The 15,742-nt window shown below is 34.0% G+C and overlaps 1 protein-coding gene across 9 annotated transcripts in view; it reads left to right on the top strand.

Moving 5' to 3' along the window:
- The window catches only part of Nol4 (nucleolar protein 4), a 302,493-nt gene extending 289,605 nt beyond the window's left edge, over nucleotides 1-12,888 (top strand). For all 9 annotated transcript variants that reach the window (XM_048806380.1, XM_015482245.2, XM_015482246.2 and 6 more), the window contains one exon: nucleotides 12,376-12,888. In XM_048806380.1, coding sequence (XP_048662337.1) covers nucleotides 12,376-12,569 — 194 coding nt within the window. In that variant the 3' untranslated portion in view covers nucleotides 12,570-12,888. The remainder of the gene's footprint in view (nucleotides 1-12,375) is intronic.
- The last annotated feature ends 2,854 nt before the right edge of the window (nucleotides 12,889-15,742 follow it).

Here is a 15,742-nt window from a genome sequence, read left to right on the forward strand (position 1 = left end):
TATATAATAAAAAGAAAAGACTTGAGATGTGGTTCAGTGATTAAGTACCTCTAAATTCAATCCCTGGTACAAAAAAAAAAAAGAAAGAAAGAAAAGAAAAGATAAAAAAGGAAGAAAGAAAGAAAGAAATTGGGAGAAGAGCATTAACCTTAATGGAAATCCATCGACCCTGTTTTCTTTCACATGCAAGAAAATATCTTTGTCTAAGTTCATAAAAGTAATTGTGCTTAACTTTTAAATCTCTTTGATGTTTGATGAAGCAGTATAAATGTTTGATTAAAAAAATCAGTGAGAGAAGACAGGCATTATATACTCTATCTCCAAATAGTCCTTCTTAACTTTTTGTTTCTTAAATCTTTATTTTGCTTCCAAGGTATATTGACAAATGGGATAAAAGGAGAAATGTTTTCAGCATAAAAACTACACATTTCAGGAGTCCTGGTTTCCTTTACAATTTTGGATGATTGTAAATTGAGTGTGGGTATTCTTTTTAAGCATGCAGACATCCATGCTTGCTAACCTTCGGTTCAGTTTAACTGCTCTATCTGATGATAGCCTGTTCTTTGCTAGCCTTCCATCATTTATTCTTTTATGAAGTTCATGTTTGTTTCCCTCTTTGTAACCTTAAAGTATTAGACTTGGAGAGCGCAAGTAGCAGAATCTACTTCCCCTGTTTTCACCCCGCTGCCAAGGCAACCAATGTTAAAATGACCTTGGCTATATACTATTTAAATATCTTCTTAAAATATGAGTCGATTAAAATTCAGTGAGTTTCTTTTGGCAAAAAAAGGAAAAAAGACAACCTCTAAGAATTTTGAAGATAAATGAATCAAACTTAAGATTTTATGGGTACTTTGTCCTATAAAGAGATAACATAAATATGAACACATTTCTGGGACCTTATAAATGTGTCATAGAATGCAATGTGATTTCATAATTGTCGTCTATTCATAGTGAACTTTGACAAGTGATTCTAAACACTTGAATAAAAGCAATATGTCCTAGGCATAAGTCATTGATAGTGATGGGAATATTGGAAAACCACTAAAAGAAGAAAGTTCTTCAATTTTGTGTTTTGAAACAGTCAGTGAGACAAATGTACAATCGCTTCCACAGCTTAAAGAATTTTTATAAAAATATTTTCCAACATGATGACCACACTGAGAATCAGTGTTGACTTTTTATAGTATTGTTGTAGTGTTATATGATAATATTATGGTTATAAATTATAATTTAATGAATCACTAGTAATCTTAATTCCAGAAGGGTAAAACCTTTGCTAATAACTGTGTATCCTACCTCATAAGCCATCCATGTTTCTGTTATGATTATAGCTTATCCTACTTTTTAAATCACTGTGGAATAACCTATGAAACCTAATAACCGAGGGATAAATGTGTGTGCTCAATATCCAGGAATTTAAAACAACTCATTGAGCATATAAATTAAATGCAACTCTTTTTCCGTCTTTATTATGTAACTAGCATCTACCTTATAGTGCACGTGATTATATATATATAATTGTCTCAAAACATTGACAGTAACTTGGAATGCCTGTCCTTTGGGATACAGGGATAAATTATCTGAATAATATATCTGAGTGTGATGGTTAATTTTTTGGTTAACCCTCTGGATATATCTCTGAGGGTATTCCTGGATGAAATCACTATTTGCTTTAATAGACTGAGTAAAGCAGATTTCCTTCCCCGATGTGGGTGGACCGCCTCTAACTAATTGAAGACCTAAACAGAACAAAATAGTCCAGTAAGAGGGAATTTCTTCCTGAGATTGCTTGAGCATCATCAGTCTTCTCCAGTTTCCAGACCCAAACTGAAATTTCAGTTCTTCCTGGAGCTTGAGACTGAAGCTTTTGCAACTGAAAATTACACTGCCAGCTCTCCTGGATCTCAGGTTTTGGACTCAGATTAGAACTAAATCATTAACTTTGCTGGGTCTCCAGCTTGTTGATTACAGATCTCGACATCTCAGCCTGCTACAATGCATGAGCTAATGCCTTATTATACAATATCTTATTTATATACATCTATATCTATATGATTTTGTTTCTCTAGAGGTCCCTCATTAATATAATGTCACACCATCCAGAACTCATCTTCTTACTTGAATATAAATCCCTGAATTCTTTATTATTGCTTCAAAGTTAAAGCAAGGATAGGATTCCAGCTAAGAATATGACCTCACATTTGTTGGATCATTTAATATTAATAATTCTATTTCACTGCTCTTGCTCCAACAAGCTGCCAAATAGACAAGGAAAACAATGTAATTGGTAGTTGTGAATCTCGAGGAGTGTAAATGGTTTGCCCAAATTCCCCTGGATAGGAAGCTTCTGCATTAGAACTCTCTCTCCCCAGGCTTTCCCTTTGCTGATCTGCAACTGTTCATGTGAATATTAAGTGAGATTTCATTGTTTGGAGGTGAACCCTGTGTTCAAATCCAAATTCCTTAGTAGGTTTTTGGTGTTTCCTTATCTGTGCTCGAATACAGATAGAGATTCCATTTTATTTCTATTCTTTAAGTGTCTTCAACATTTCTGGGAAGGAATGGAATAAATACATAGAGATATGTTTTACAACTGATATTTACAAATTGTGGTTTATTGATCGTTGCTCCCTTAAAAATAATACAAAACAAAGGTGTAAAGGAATAAAACAAGTACCTAGTCTTTCTGAGGTCATCTGGAGGTTTTCATCATCTTATGCATCATACTCACTTCACTTCATGCTAATCCTTGGAAGTCCCTGGAATGTTAAGACTGTGGTCAGTCTTAACTGGACCTCATGGGCTCTGTGAAAAATAATCAGTAGACACTTTGGACTTTTTTCTGGTTTTATAGATTGCTTAATCTTACTTAAGAATATGTGTATGTAAATAAATACATGAGCACATAAATAATGTAATGGATCATTATGACCTCATGCAGTATGTTTGATTCAACTGAAGTTAAAAAGTGACCCTTTCTCTCTCTCTCTAGGCAATTATTTGTGTCTTTTCCCACAAATCATAAATTGGCTGGAAATAAAAGCATGTGAAGAGTCTTTTCCTCACAAATTGCTAACAGTGCTGGGAAAGTGATTCACACTTCAGGTTATTCTATGGCTTATCACAATGATTACTCAGGTTTCTCCAAAATACTAAATTGGACACTTAGGTGGACAGGTCAGGTACTAAATAAACCAGATGGTTAACAGAGCAGAGTACCACGGATTAGCAAATATAAATGAGGAAAGATTAGGGAGGCCAGTATGACAAATAACTACTTCTCTTTAAATTGACTGTAGAAAAACTGAGATAAGAACAAAAATGGGAGATGCTCAAGTGTAATTTTTCTCTTTGGGCTGTTTCTTTCTTAAAAGCAAGGTTAATTCATATTAAAAAACACAAATGAATGAATAATGCATAAAATCAGGAAGATATGGATGAGAAATTAAATCCTTTATTTATTGAAATTTGTTTCTTTTAAAAATTTAGAATTTTTTTGAAGCAGATCCAGGAGATTTGAGTTTTGAATTATTTAAGGCAACTAAATCTATTCCAGGATAATCACAATATTTTTTAATCCGTAGGAAAGTGATATTTACAGTCTTCCACTAAAATTAAACTTTAAAGTAAGCCATCTAATTTATCTTCAGATCAGCCCGGGAATATATTATGATGGAAATCTAATTTAACCTGCAGATGCTGTTTACATTTGATTCTTTGTTTTTCTAGAAAGGTGACTTACAGTTTGATGGGCCAGAGAATTCTGCCCTTTTCTTCCATGCATAGTGCCTTGAATATCTAGTTGGCCTGACGATGACAGATGTCTTGATTTTTGTGCTTTTTTTAAGTCCATGGAATATGTATCTTAGTAACTTGTTACATATTTTATAGGGAAAAAAGCCTATTTTTGGTAACCTGTTGTTGATTTATCCACATTTATTAAATAGAGAAGGGTAAGTTTGATGATGTAGAAAGAAATTAAGTGCTTGGAAGTATGGTCCCTGAAGGCTTACAGTTAGACCCAAACAAATGGATTCAAAGTGACTTCAAGATTACCTGACTGCAGAGGAGACATAGAGTTCCCACTGAAGTATAGCTTCTGACATTTTTTTTCTGTTTTCTTTTTTCACAATTTGTTCTAATTAGTTATACATGACAGCAGAATGCATGTTGACACGTCATACACAAATGGAGGATAATTTCTCATTCCTCTGGCTATACATGGTAGAGTCACACCACTAGTGTAGTCATACCTGTATACAGGGTAATAATGTCCATCTCATTCCACCATCCTTCCCACCCTCACACACCCACCCCTCCCCTCTGCACAATCCAAAGTCCCTTCATTCTTCTCTACACCTCTTGTCATTATGGATCAAGATCTGCTTATCAGAGAAAATATTCGGCCTTTGGTTTTTTGGGCTTGGCTTATTTTGCTTAGCATGATATTCTCCAGCTCAATCCATTTACCTGCAAATGCCATAATTTCATTCTTCTGTAGGTCTGAGTAATATTCCATTTTTGTGTATATATACCACATTTTCTTGATCCATTCATCTGTTGAAGAGCACCTAGGTTAGTTCCATAGTTTAACGATTGTGAATTGTGCTGCTGTAAACATTGATGTGGCTGCATCCCACTATAGTATGCTGATTTTCAGTCCCTTTTTTATAAACATAGGAGTGGGGTAGCTGGGTCAAATGGTGGTTCTGTTCCAAGTTTTCTGAGGAATCTCCATACTGCTTTCCTGAGTGGTTGCACCAATTTGCAGTCCCACCAGCAATATATGAGTGACATTTTATCTTAATCCAAGGGAAAGTTCACTGGAGATGGAGTGATCTCAGGTCTTACATTGAGAGATACACATAATAATCTTGCAGAAGTATTGAGAAGAAAATGTGTATGTGTGTGTGTGGTATTAATAAGTCAACAATTGGCTTTAATACAAAAGCTTTGGAATGCTAAAGGTTCATGATCTAAAAATGAAGGAAATAGATCATCAGAAAGTAATGATGTTCTAGATACAGTGTGTCCCAATATATGATTGAAAATTAAGAAAGTTAACAAAATTACAAGGACAAAAGGACATATTCACAATTATAGTCAAAGAGTTTTAAAATACTTCTTTTAGAAACCAGTGGACAGGGGCTGGAGTTGTGGCTCAGTGGTAGAGCACTTGCCTAGCATGTGTGAGGCACTGGGTTGGATCCTCAGCACCACATGAAAATAAATAAATAATAAAGATATTGTGTTAATCTACAACTAAAAAAACTATTAAAAAAGAAATAAACCAATGGACAGAGAATAAAAACATCAGGATTGGAAAGAATAATCTAAATTTAATAATACATATTTTTTCAGATATTGGGTACTTAAGCAAATGAAAACAACCAAAGAATTATTAACATACTGATGGCAATGTATTCCCAAATGTTCATAATTAATGAAGATTGAAACACTACTTATTAAATTTATGAAATGGAACTAAAGTAGTATTTTGGTGCACACCTATAAAAATAGAAAATTGAAAAGCTAATAATTTTTAGACAAGTTTTTCCTTTTAATTGCTATGCAATTACTGTACATATTTGTGGGGTACCATGTGGTATTTTAATACAATGTGTCATAATCAAATCAAGGTAATTAGTGTTGTCATTTCCTATCATCTCTTTATGTTTGAGATAATCATTTAACTCAAATTAAAAACAAAAGAGAGAAAATTCTAAGAAGATAAAAGAAAATAAGTAGAAAAATTAATTAAATAGAAAACAAAGATGTAATAGAAAAGACGAACAAAATCAAAAGCAAAATTTAAGCCTATGAAAGGCTTTATAAATATCTTAAAGATCAATTAAGAAAGAGGAACATTTTTTCATATATTTGTTGATTGAATGTATATCTTCTGAGAAGTGTCTGTTCAGCTCCTTAGCCCATTTATTGCTTGGGTTGTTTTTTGTTTTTTGTTTTTTTTTTTTTTTTTGAGTTCTTTATATATCCTGGAGACTAGTGCTCTGTCTGACATGTGTGTGGCAAAAATTTGATCCCAGAATGCAGGCTCTCTCTTCACCTCATTGATCATTTCTTTTGCTGAGAAGAAGCTTTTTAGTTTGAGTCCATCCTATTTATTAATTTTGATTTTATTTCTTGAGCATTAGGAGTCTTGTTTAGGAATTCGGGGTCTAATCCAACTTGATGAAGAATTGGGTCTACCTTTTCCTCTATTAGGCACAGAGTGTCTAGTCTAGGGTCCTTGATCCACTTTGAATTGAGTTTTGTGCATGGTCAGAATAGCAGTTATTAAGAATACAATCAACAATAAATGTTGGCTAGGATATGGTGAGAAAGGCACACTCATACATTGCTGGTTGGACAGCAAATTAGTGCAGCCAATCTGTGAAGCAGTATGGAGGTTCCTTAGAAAACTTGGAATGGAACCACCATTGACCCAGCTATCCCACTCCTTAGTCTATACTCAAAGCACTTAAAATCAGCAAACTACAGGGACACAGCCACTTCAATGTTCATAGCAGCTCAATTCACAATAGCTAAATTATGGAAGCAACCTAGATGCCCTTCAATAGATGAATGGATAAAGAAACTGTGTATATATACACAATGGAATGTTACTCAGCATTAAAAGAGAATAAAATTATGGTATTTGCAGGTAAATATATGATGTTTTGGAGAATATCATGCTAAATGAAGTAAGCCAATCCCAAAAACCAAAGGTCGAATGTTCTCTCTATAAATGGAAGCTGACCCATAATGGGGGGGGGGGGGCAGCATGGGGCAGGAAAGATGGTGGAATAAGATGGATATCATTACCCTAGGTACATGTATGACTGCACATATGGTGTGATGCTACATTGTGTACAACCAGAGAAATGAAAAGTTGTGCTGCAATTGTGTACAATGAATCAAAATGCATTCTCCTGTCATATATACCTAACCAAAATTAATTAATTTAAAAAGAAAGAGGAAGCATAAAATAAGGGTGAAAACAGAAAGATTAAAATTTATAACAAAATATTAATACATTGATGTCAGTATACGTGAAATATATTGTCATACTAGTGTATACTTGACCCTTATTTATTCAAAAAGCAACCAATATTCCAAATTAACCTATAGCCATTAAATAAATTCAGTATTACAAAAATCTATTACAAATATCAAACTCTGATGATTTTACAAATGAGTTTGACCAAAACTACAAGGACTAGATAATTTTAATTTTAGACAAACATATCCAAAAGGGAAGTTAACAGGAAGAAAACACCCTATTCCATTTCATAATGCTACTATAATCCTGCATTCAGGAAGAATATTATTTCAATCATACTTGTGACTCTAAATGCAACTTATTTTCCCATGTTGAATCTAGTAATGTATATTCAGCTTAGGATTTCAGATATGACCCTTAACAAATATTCAGTTATCAGGTGAAGGGAATTAACAGATATGGGGTATCACATGGAATTGAGGCATTCTGGTAGATGCCCTACCAGCTAAGTTAGCCAGAATATTGAAGTTTTATAGTTTTGCTTTTGTTTTTACCTTTGCCAGAAAGGCATTAAATTATCTTCAATAACTACTCCTCTTAAACATCTGATCACAAAAATAACCTCCAGCCAAAGTAAGTCTCCAACTCGCTCATTTGTCAACCAACCAAGGAAGTGACTTCATTTACTGGTAGTAAGTTTAGTAAGTTGTGCTTCATTATGACAGCTAAAGAAATGTATCCAGAAAAAAAAAAAAAAAAAAACAACTCGTCTAAGACAGTTAGAATTATGGCATAAATAGTGCCATAGGTTGTAGGAATTGAGATGCTGGAAATTATCAATGTTCAATTAAAAAAGCAAAGCAAATGATTTCAAGTAGGTTTTCCTTGCCTCTTGAGGAGTAAAAATTTTACTTTGGTGTTTATTCAGGAGATCAATGTGTTAAGAGTGACGGAAAAATTAGCCTTCATGGGTAGTATTCATGGAGCAACTATAGCTGAGAATATTTTCAATGTTGAGAAAGAACTAATGCAGTACAATATAAAGTAGAATCTGCAAAATGTGGGCTGGGATTGTGGCTCAGCAGTTGAACGCTCGCCTAGCACAAGCAGGACCCAGATTCAATTCCCAGCACCACATAAAAATAAAGGCATTGTGTTGTGTCCATCTACAAAAAAGATTCTCTCTCTCTCTCTCTCTCTCTCTCTCTCTCTCTCTTTAAAAAAAAAAAGAATCTTCAATATGTGTTATTTGGACAGATTTTACAAAGTTTGCTAACACATAATATACCTATTATATTATGCTTGTAATATAATATATTATATATATATATGTATATTATGTTATACTTATTCACTGAGATATCAGCAGGAGCATTGTGGAAAACATTTGGTTCTTTCAAGTGTTGTTGAAACAGTGTGTCACCTATAAATGTCATTCATTCTCATCAATTTAATCGTCTTCAGTTCTGAGAAATGTTGCCGGAAATAGGCTATATATCCTGACTTGTTCTACCACACAGCAGTTTGGTGGCTTGATGATAAAATTTTATTGCAAAGTTTTTCAGATCATAGCTAAGATTGAAACTCTTTTTTTTTTAGTTTTATTGATTTTATTTTTTTAAATACATGACAGCGGAATGCATTACAATTCTTATTACACATATAGAGTACAGTTTTTCATATCTTTGTATATAGAGTATGTTCATGACAATTCATGCCTTTATACATGTACCTTTGGGGTTTTTTTGCATTACAATTCTTATTTCACATATATACCACAATTTGTCATATCTGTTTATATATAATGTTTTACACCCAATTTGAGTCTTCATACATGTACTTTGGATAATGATGTACATCACATTGCACCATCCTTGCTAATCCCCTACCCGCTCCCTTTCCCTCCCATCCCTCTTCTCTATCCAGAATTCATCTAATCCTCCCATGCTCCTCCTCCCTACCCCACTATGAGTCAGCCTCCTTATATCAGAGAAAACATTCGCCATTTGTTTTTTTGGGATTGGCTAACTTCACTTAGCATTATCTTCTTTAATGCCATCCATTTACCTGCAAATGCCATGATTTTATTCTCTTTTAATGCTGAGTAAAATGCCATTGTGTATATATGCCACATTTTTTTTATCCATTCATCCACTGAAGGGCCTCTAGGTTGGTTCCACAGTTTAGCTATTGTGAATTGTGCTGTTATAAACATTGATGTGGCTGTGTCCCTGTAGTATGCTGTTTTTAAGTCCTTTGGGTATAGTCTGAGGAGAAGGATAGCTGGGTCAAAATGGTGGTTCCATTCCCAGGTTTCCAAAATTGAAACTTTTTTAAACAAGGAGAACTGTCCTCCAGTACCATTATTAAGCATTGAATGGCTTTGAAATGAGTTTTAGCTGAAGAACTGGCAAGGTTACTTGATGAATCCAATCTAAAGTTACAAGGCAAAACAGTGCTTATATGGCAATCTTATCCTGCCATTTTGATGTTGACCAATATTGTTTGAATTTTGATGTTGACCAATATTGTTTGAATCACAAATAATGGCAAAATGTATTATAAATTCCCTGTACTATAATAAATGAAAACAAAAACTTAGATCTCCATTCCCATATGAATTTGCAGTGGATATATTTACTGAGTACATACTACAGACCTAGCAGTGTTTTCAGACATAAACACTAAGTGAATCCCCATATTTCAAACTCCTTTTCACTGTTCATTGAAGAGCTTTCATTTTAACCTTTAATTGGAAGTAATTAATCTGCAAAGCATTAATCTGCTAAAAGGCAATTATCAAGAGAAGAATCTATTAGAATCCTACAAATGCCTTCCAGGTGATGAATATGCTCAATTAAAATCATATGCTTAAAAAAGACATTACTTTGGTTAAAATTTAGGACTTACATAAATTATCAAGTTTTATTAGTGTTTGTATTAAATTTGATATTAAAATCATTTTCTCTTGAAGCATCTTTTATGTCCTGATCTTTGGTCATTGTTTTGTTAACCTTTCCAGCTTTTCCATAGCCACACTTCTTAGTGACCTTACCCCCAAAATTCTTTTTCTGGACTTCATTAAATTCAGCACCTTCATAAAATTTGTATTTTTAGTTTATAATTGATGCCCCCTAATTATATCATATTGTTGCTTTAATTCAAGTACGGCATTAATTCAGTCAGGCAGGAATGTAATCTAGTGACAATCAAGGAAGACTGGTTGAGTGGTTACAAGTTAAATTATTTGTCCATTTGTAAATATTTTTATTTTATTTTTTGCTTCTTTCTGCAGCTTGTAGCATTGAAGATTTAAATAATAGACATTTAGTAAAAATGATTCTTTATAGATTGGATTTAAACACTCAATTCTGACCCTGCAGATGCAAAAGAAATCAAGATAATAAACTCGATTTTCTTCCAGAGAACATAGATATTTCTAAGCAGTGTAGAATTTGCCTGTGCTAACACACATTTGGAAGTAAGTCAAAGATATGTCTTGGTTTGAAAGTTCAGAATTTTGAAACGAAAGTGGGGGAAGTAACCTCTAAACTACTGTGTTAGCATAAAATGAGTCCCTCTCATCTCAGAAAGAACTGGAGCCATGGCCTCAGACTTTTCTCAATTTTATTTCAGTATGTCAATCCACAAATTGGCATATTAGCAAACTGCACACAATGTTACACCTTCTAATGAAATAATGATTATCAGAAACCTAACATTAGTCATCTGCAGAGCTGAAAGGAAAATTCTTGCAATTTCCTTTCATAAAGATTTATACTAGTACAGGGATTCTTGAAAGTGAAGAATAAAATAAAATTTAAAGTGGGTTCATCCAGAGACCAGAACCCCTTGTATGTCATGATGCTTTTTTTTTCCAATCTACTCAGAACTTTTCAAATAACTAGACACTATCAATGATTTGCTTGGACACAGGCTTGGTAATTCTTTCTTAAATTGTGACATCTCCCCACCTCTGAGCATGTCATGTTGATACCATGATTTAGTGAATAGCAGAACAAATGGAAGCTAACTCCAGCTAGAGAAATCAAAGCTTCAAAAGGCCACTAAATTTCCTTCAGAGGTCAGAGTTCTTGTGTGCTAGGGTTGTCTCTGTCTAATTAAATTCCAAGTGAAGCTATTTCCTTCTCATGGGACATCTGCCTCTTTCAGGGTAGAAGGTAGGAGGAGGTTGATTCTTGACCTGCTTCTATCATGCCTCAAGAAGAACCAGGAGACAATAGGATATCCTTGTTTAAGTAAATAAAAAAAACAAAAATATTATGTGCAAAGTTACACATATTATGAAAAATGTGTTAAAACATTTTCAAATTGTAGATTCATTACAGATTAGGAGCATGTCTTTTGTTATGTGCCTAGTAATATTTTCTTCAAGGATTTTAAATTTGACACTTACTACAAACTTTGATAATTATAGCAAATGCTTAATGAATTGTAAGAACTATAAAAGTGAACATTCATAGGTATAACCTAGTCTTAATAACCCCCAAATAGTTGAAATATCTTCTCAACACCAATGTCTGAATGAAAGACTGTTAAATAACTCTATTATATTTTTTTTCAGTTAAAATATATGAAATGTTGTCTAAAATCAGAGCTACCAGCTTGGGTTCAATTACATAAGGAAAAAATGTGTTTGTGCAAACATGGGAGCCATATTAACAATGCATAAAGCAGTATTCCAAATGTCTTGTTTCTCTGTAGAAAATTTGTTGACATTCACCATTTACTTCCTGTACCTCAAAAGCAAATCTCAATATAATATGTTCATATTTCTTAATCATTCTGGTGGAAAAGAACATCAGCCTGAAGTGAAGAAATATCCATCTCTCTTTTGCCATTTAAAAATTTATCCAACTCTAAAGACATCACCCAAGCCCCTCAGTCTTCAGTTCCCTTCTTTCTGAGTGTGTTACTCAAGTCGTTAGCATCACGGTGTAAGAGTTTTCAGAATTCTAGATTAGTAGAATTTAAGATAGCTAATGAATGCAGCCAATAAAAAAAGTTTATAATTCTCATCATTCTCTGCTAGTAGAGAGAAGCTTTTGCAACATGTGGAAGTTAGACTTAAAATTGAATTTTCCAAAGAGCACATGTTCAATGTGCTTCTCTCCCTGTAACAAGAGGTGATTACCAGAGGCTACACAAGGCACCTAAATCCTCAGCCACTCATATCGTATTATACTGATCTTTAGTCTTTCTGAGAGTAGTTGTATTTGATTAAAGATAGCACTAGTTTCTCATGAAAGGATGCATGAATTAATTTGACAGTAATTTGCTGAGTGTTCACATCGACGGTACTAGAACAAATACGGTTTGTGTCTAATTTTGTGCATATTTTTTCCTAGGACCCACCGATCTCAGCATGAAGAGGCAGCTGGCAACTAGCTCGGGCTCCTCCAGCAGCTCCGGCTCCAGACCTCAGTTGAGTCCAACAGAAATCAATGCCGTGAGACAGCTTGTCGCAGGGTATCGAGAATCAGCTGCATTTTTATTGCGTTCTGCAGATGAACTGGAAAATCTCATTTTACAACAGAACTGAGTCAAATGATGACCAGATTCACTGAGTTCTAAATTTGCAGTTTCCACTAATGACATTTTGATTTCCCAGCAGAGATACTTCTGGTCTTACTGCACAATCTTTTAAGAGAAATACTTCCATTATGCCACATTGTCCTTGATCCATAAAGTGATGTGTTAAGGTGCTTCAAAGGAACTTTGGCCTCTGAAGCACTTGAGATACTTAAATTTGTTCAGCCTATTGCTTTTTGTTTTAATGTGTCAGCATAAGTATCATGGGCAAAAAAAAAAAAAGAAAAAAGAAAAGAAAAAAAGGCTGCGTATTCTTAATTCAAGGATAACTCAGAAGAAACTTGTGGTATAAAAAAAAAATAGTTCAAGATCCAACTGAAATATTAGTGGAATTTGCTACTGACTCATTGGACTGAAAGCAGAAGTATCTGGCAAAAAAAAAAAAAGCCAAATTTCTTGTTGCTACAGGATATAACAACAATGAAAAGGATCTTGTATTTTAAAAGAAAAAAAATATGTAATTTTTATAAAAAGAAAACTTGTTTTTCATTCAAAAATGGTCATTTTTACTTTGGTAACTTTTTCATAGGTCCTAAAAGAAAACTGTTTTGAAAAAATTACTGTAAGTACCTTTTCCATATCCCTTTGCCTTCTCCTCTTTCCAAATTCTTTCTACAAAAATAACACTTGATGCTGGAAAACCCCTTGCCTACGTTCTTTAAATCGTCACATCAGGAACTACTTCTATGAGAAGCCTGCATTTCTGCACTTATGCTGATTTCAAAAAAAAAAAAAAAAAAGCCGCTCCACATTGCAGCTTTACCATACCAGTTTTCATCACGGGAATTTTTAATATTAAAAAAGACGTGCTGAAAAAAATCACACCTTGGTTTCCTTAGAGCTGCTCACTCCTGATTGCCGCTGCTGTCTTACAAGCACCCCTCTAGCAGCAATTGGATGTAGATGACTGAATGTTGAGGTTGCAAGTGACAATCTGAAAATTTGCACTCGTGTGTAGGTTTTCTTTTCATTTTTCTCTATCAGAAATAGTTTCCCAAAAAGACTGTTATGTCTGCTGATATGATTTGTATACTTTACAGTTTTAGCTAAAATAAAGAACTCTCAGCAAATGCAGCTGCCAATTACAATGAACTGTTCCCTTGGGGCTCCCGTACCTTGCCCTTCTTTCTTCTTTTCTAGCATTGGAGACACATGAGTGGTGTTTTCTTTGTGCACTTGAAGCAAGCCTATTTTAAAACTATTTAGAGAGAAATACTTTAGTTTACGCTTCTTGTATGATTATTTTTTTTCTGTTGTTTCGCTTCGGTTGGATTACAAATTCTTTGTGCATTCCTGAATTTGCCTTATTTCATGTAAATTTTGTGTCATTCGGTTTTTGACAATGAGTTGAAGGCATCAGTGATATTTCTTACCTACTTGTTACATATGGTTTCTCAAGTAATGACTGTGATTGTGACCAAGTAATGTGCACCTTTTCTTGTAACTGTGGACATTGCTATGCTTTTTTTCTTCTAGTGTTTCTAGAATTACTGTTCCTTACAGTTACGTAAACAAACAAAAACAAACAAAAAAAACTTTTGTGATACTGTTGGTGAATATAATGTGAAAATCTTATTGAAATATGAGTATTTTGGAAATACATAGATGCACAACATCTTTTAAGGTGTGAATTTAGAGTTTGCTTATTTAAATTAAAATTTAAAAATTGAGGGCTGGTATAATTTTCTCTGTTTTGTTTGGTTTAATAAACAGATTTCTGTGTTAAAACGATGATTGTGAAACCTTACAAACTTTCTAAAAGACCACAATGCTTAATTTCTGGCAGTTTGCTTTTAACGTCTGAAATGATATTGACAAAATTAGACACTCCAAATTATTTCCCAAAGATATCCAGTGGTTAATATTCAATCCATAAAGAGTTTATTCTGAGAAAGGGTAAAAGGAATCAGCATCCAGGGGTACTTCATTTGATAATTCAAACCTATTTTTAAAATATATTCATTGTCTTTTATTTCTCATTTCTTCAGGAGTAACCTGGTTCTTCTAATCCTTCCTGATTTAGGGGAAAGCATGTGCTATTCTTAAAAGTGGCTATCTATATTTGGGGTTTTGTTGTAATAATACCTGAAGGCCTTGACATGATTTCCAGTTCACAAATTCACATTCAGGCTTGGGTTTAGTATACACATCAAAAATTCTTAATAACAATAATGAAGTGAATGGAGAAGAGCAGCAAGGTGCTCTTATTTTTGTATCATTTTAAATCTTCTATTATAACTTTCTCATCTACTCACCAGGACTGAATTCCTCAATGTCTTCTGCTATTGGTAATCCAAAAGAATTAAGGGCACTGAAAAAATCCCATCATTTCCTGGGGGAAAGCACAGAAGTCAAAATGAAGTACCATTTTGTTTTACTTTTCTTTATGACTTGTACCTGAGAAAGCAGCCTGATCTCATTGGACACGCTGTAGCGGTGGAATAGAGAGATCACATCTCTTTATAAAGCACATTGGAGATTGCTCTTCTCATTCAAATGAAGTGTTGAGAAATTGTCAGCCATCCAGACGTCAAATAGAAGTCTCTGTCCCTTCTGCTAGTTACTTTTCCATACAACACTGGGTTCTTGTAACTGATGTGTTACTTTATCACATTTAATGAGAAATCATGCCTTAAAATGGCTACAGAAGACACCAAGCATGGGCACAAGACGGGATTAAAGAGCACTCAGGTTTAACGATGGCCACCATTCACAAGGAAATGCATTTTGTTTTCTTTACTTCTCACAATAACTTCAGTAGATTGGTACAGTCGATTCCATTTTTTTTACGAAAAGGAGGAGGAGCTTGCCAACAGCACAAAGATGGTGGGAGGTGAAGCCATCATTTGAATCCAGATACACCTGAAGCCTGGTCCCGCCATCTTGGTTGCTATCATTTGCTGTTTCCCAGGTAATAATCACATTCTGCTTGTGTCTTGGAACCAGGCTTTTATACTACATCTTATCAGTTTTATATGTGTACATAAATCATAGTTACTTATTAGAATAAAGCATATGTCTAAACACCAAATTTTACCCGTTAAGGAGGTTTAATTTCCTTTAAGTAATGGACTCTACAGGTATAAAGAACTATGATAAAACTCATCACTAATTGAAAATCAT

Source organism: Marmota marmota, unplaced genomic scaffold (assembly GCF_001458135.2).
Source record: "Marmota marmota marmota unplaced genomic scaffold, marMar, whole genome shotgun sequence".
Lineage (NCBI taxonomy): Eukaryota > Metazoa > Chordata > Mammalia > Rodentia > Sciuridae > Marmota > Marmota marmota.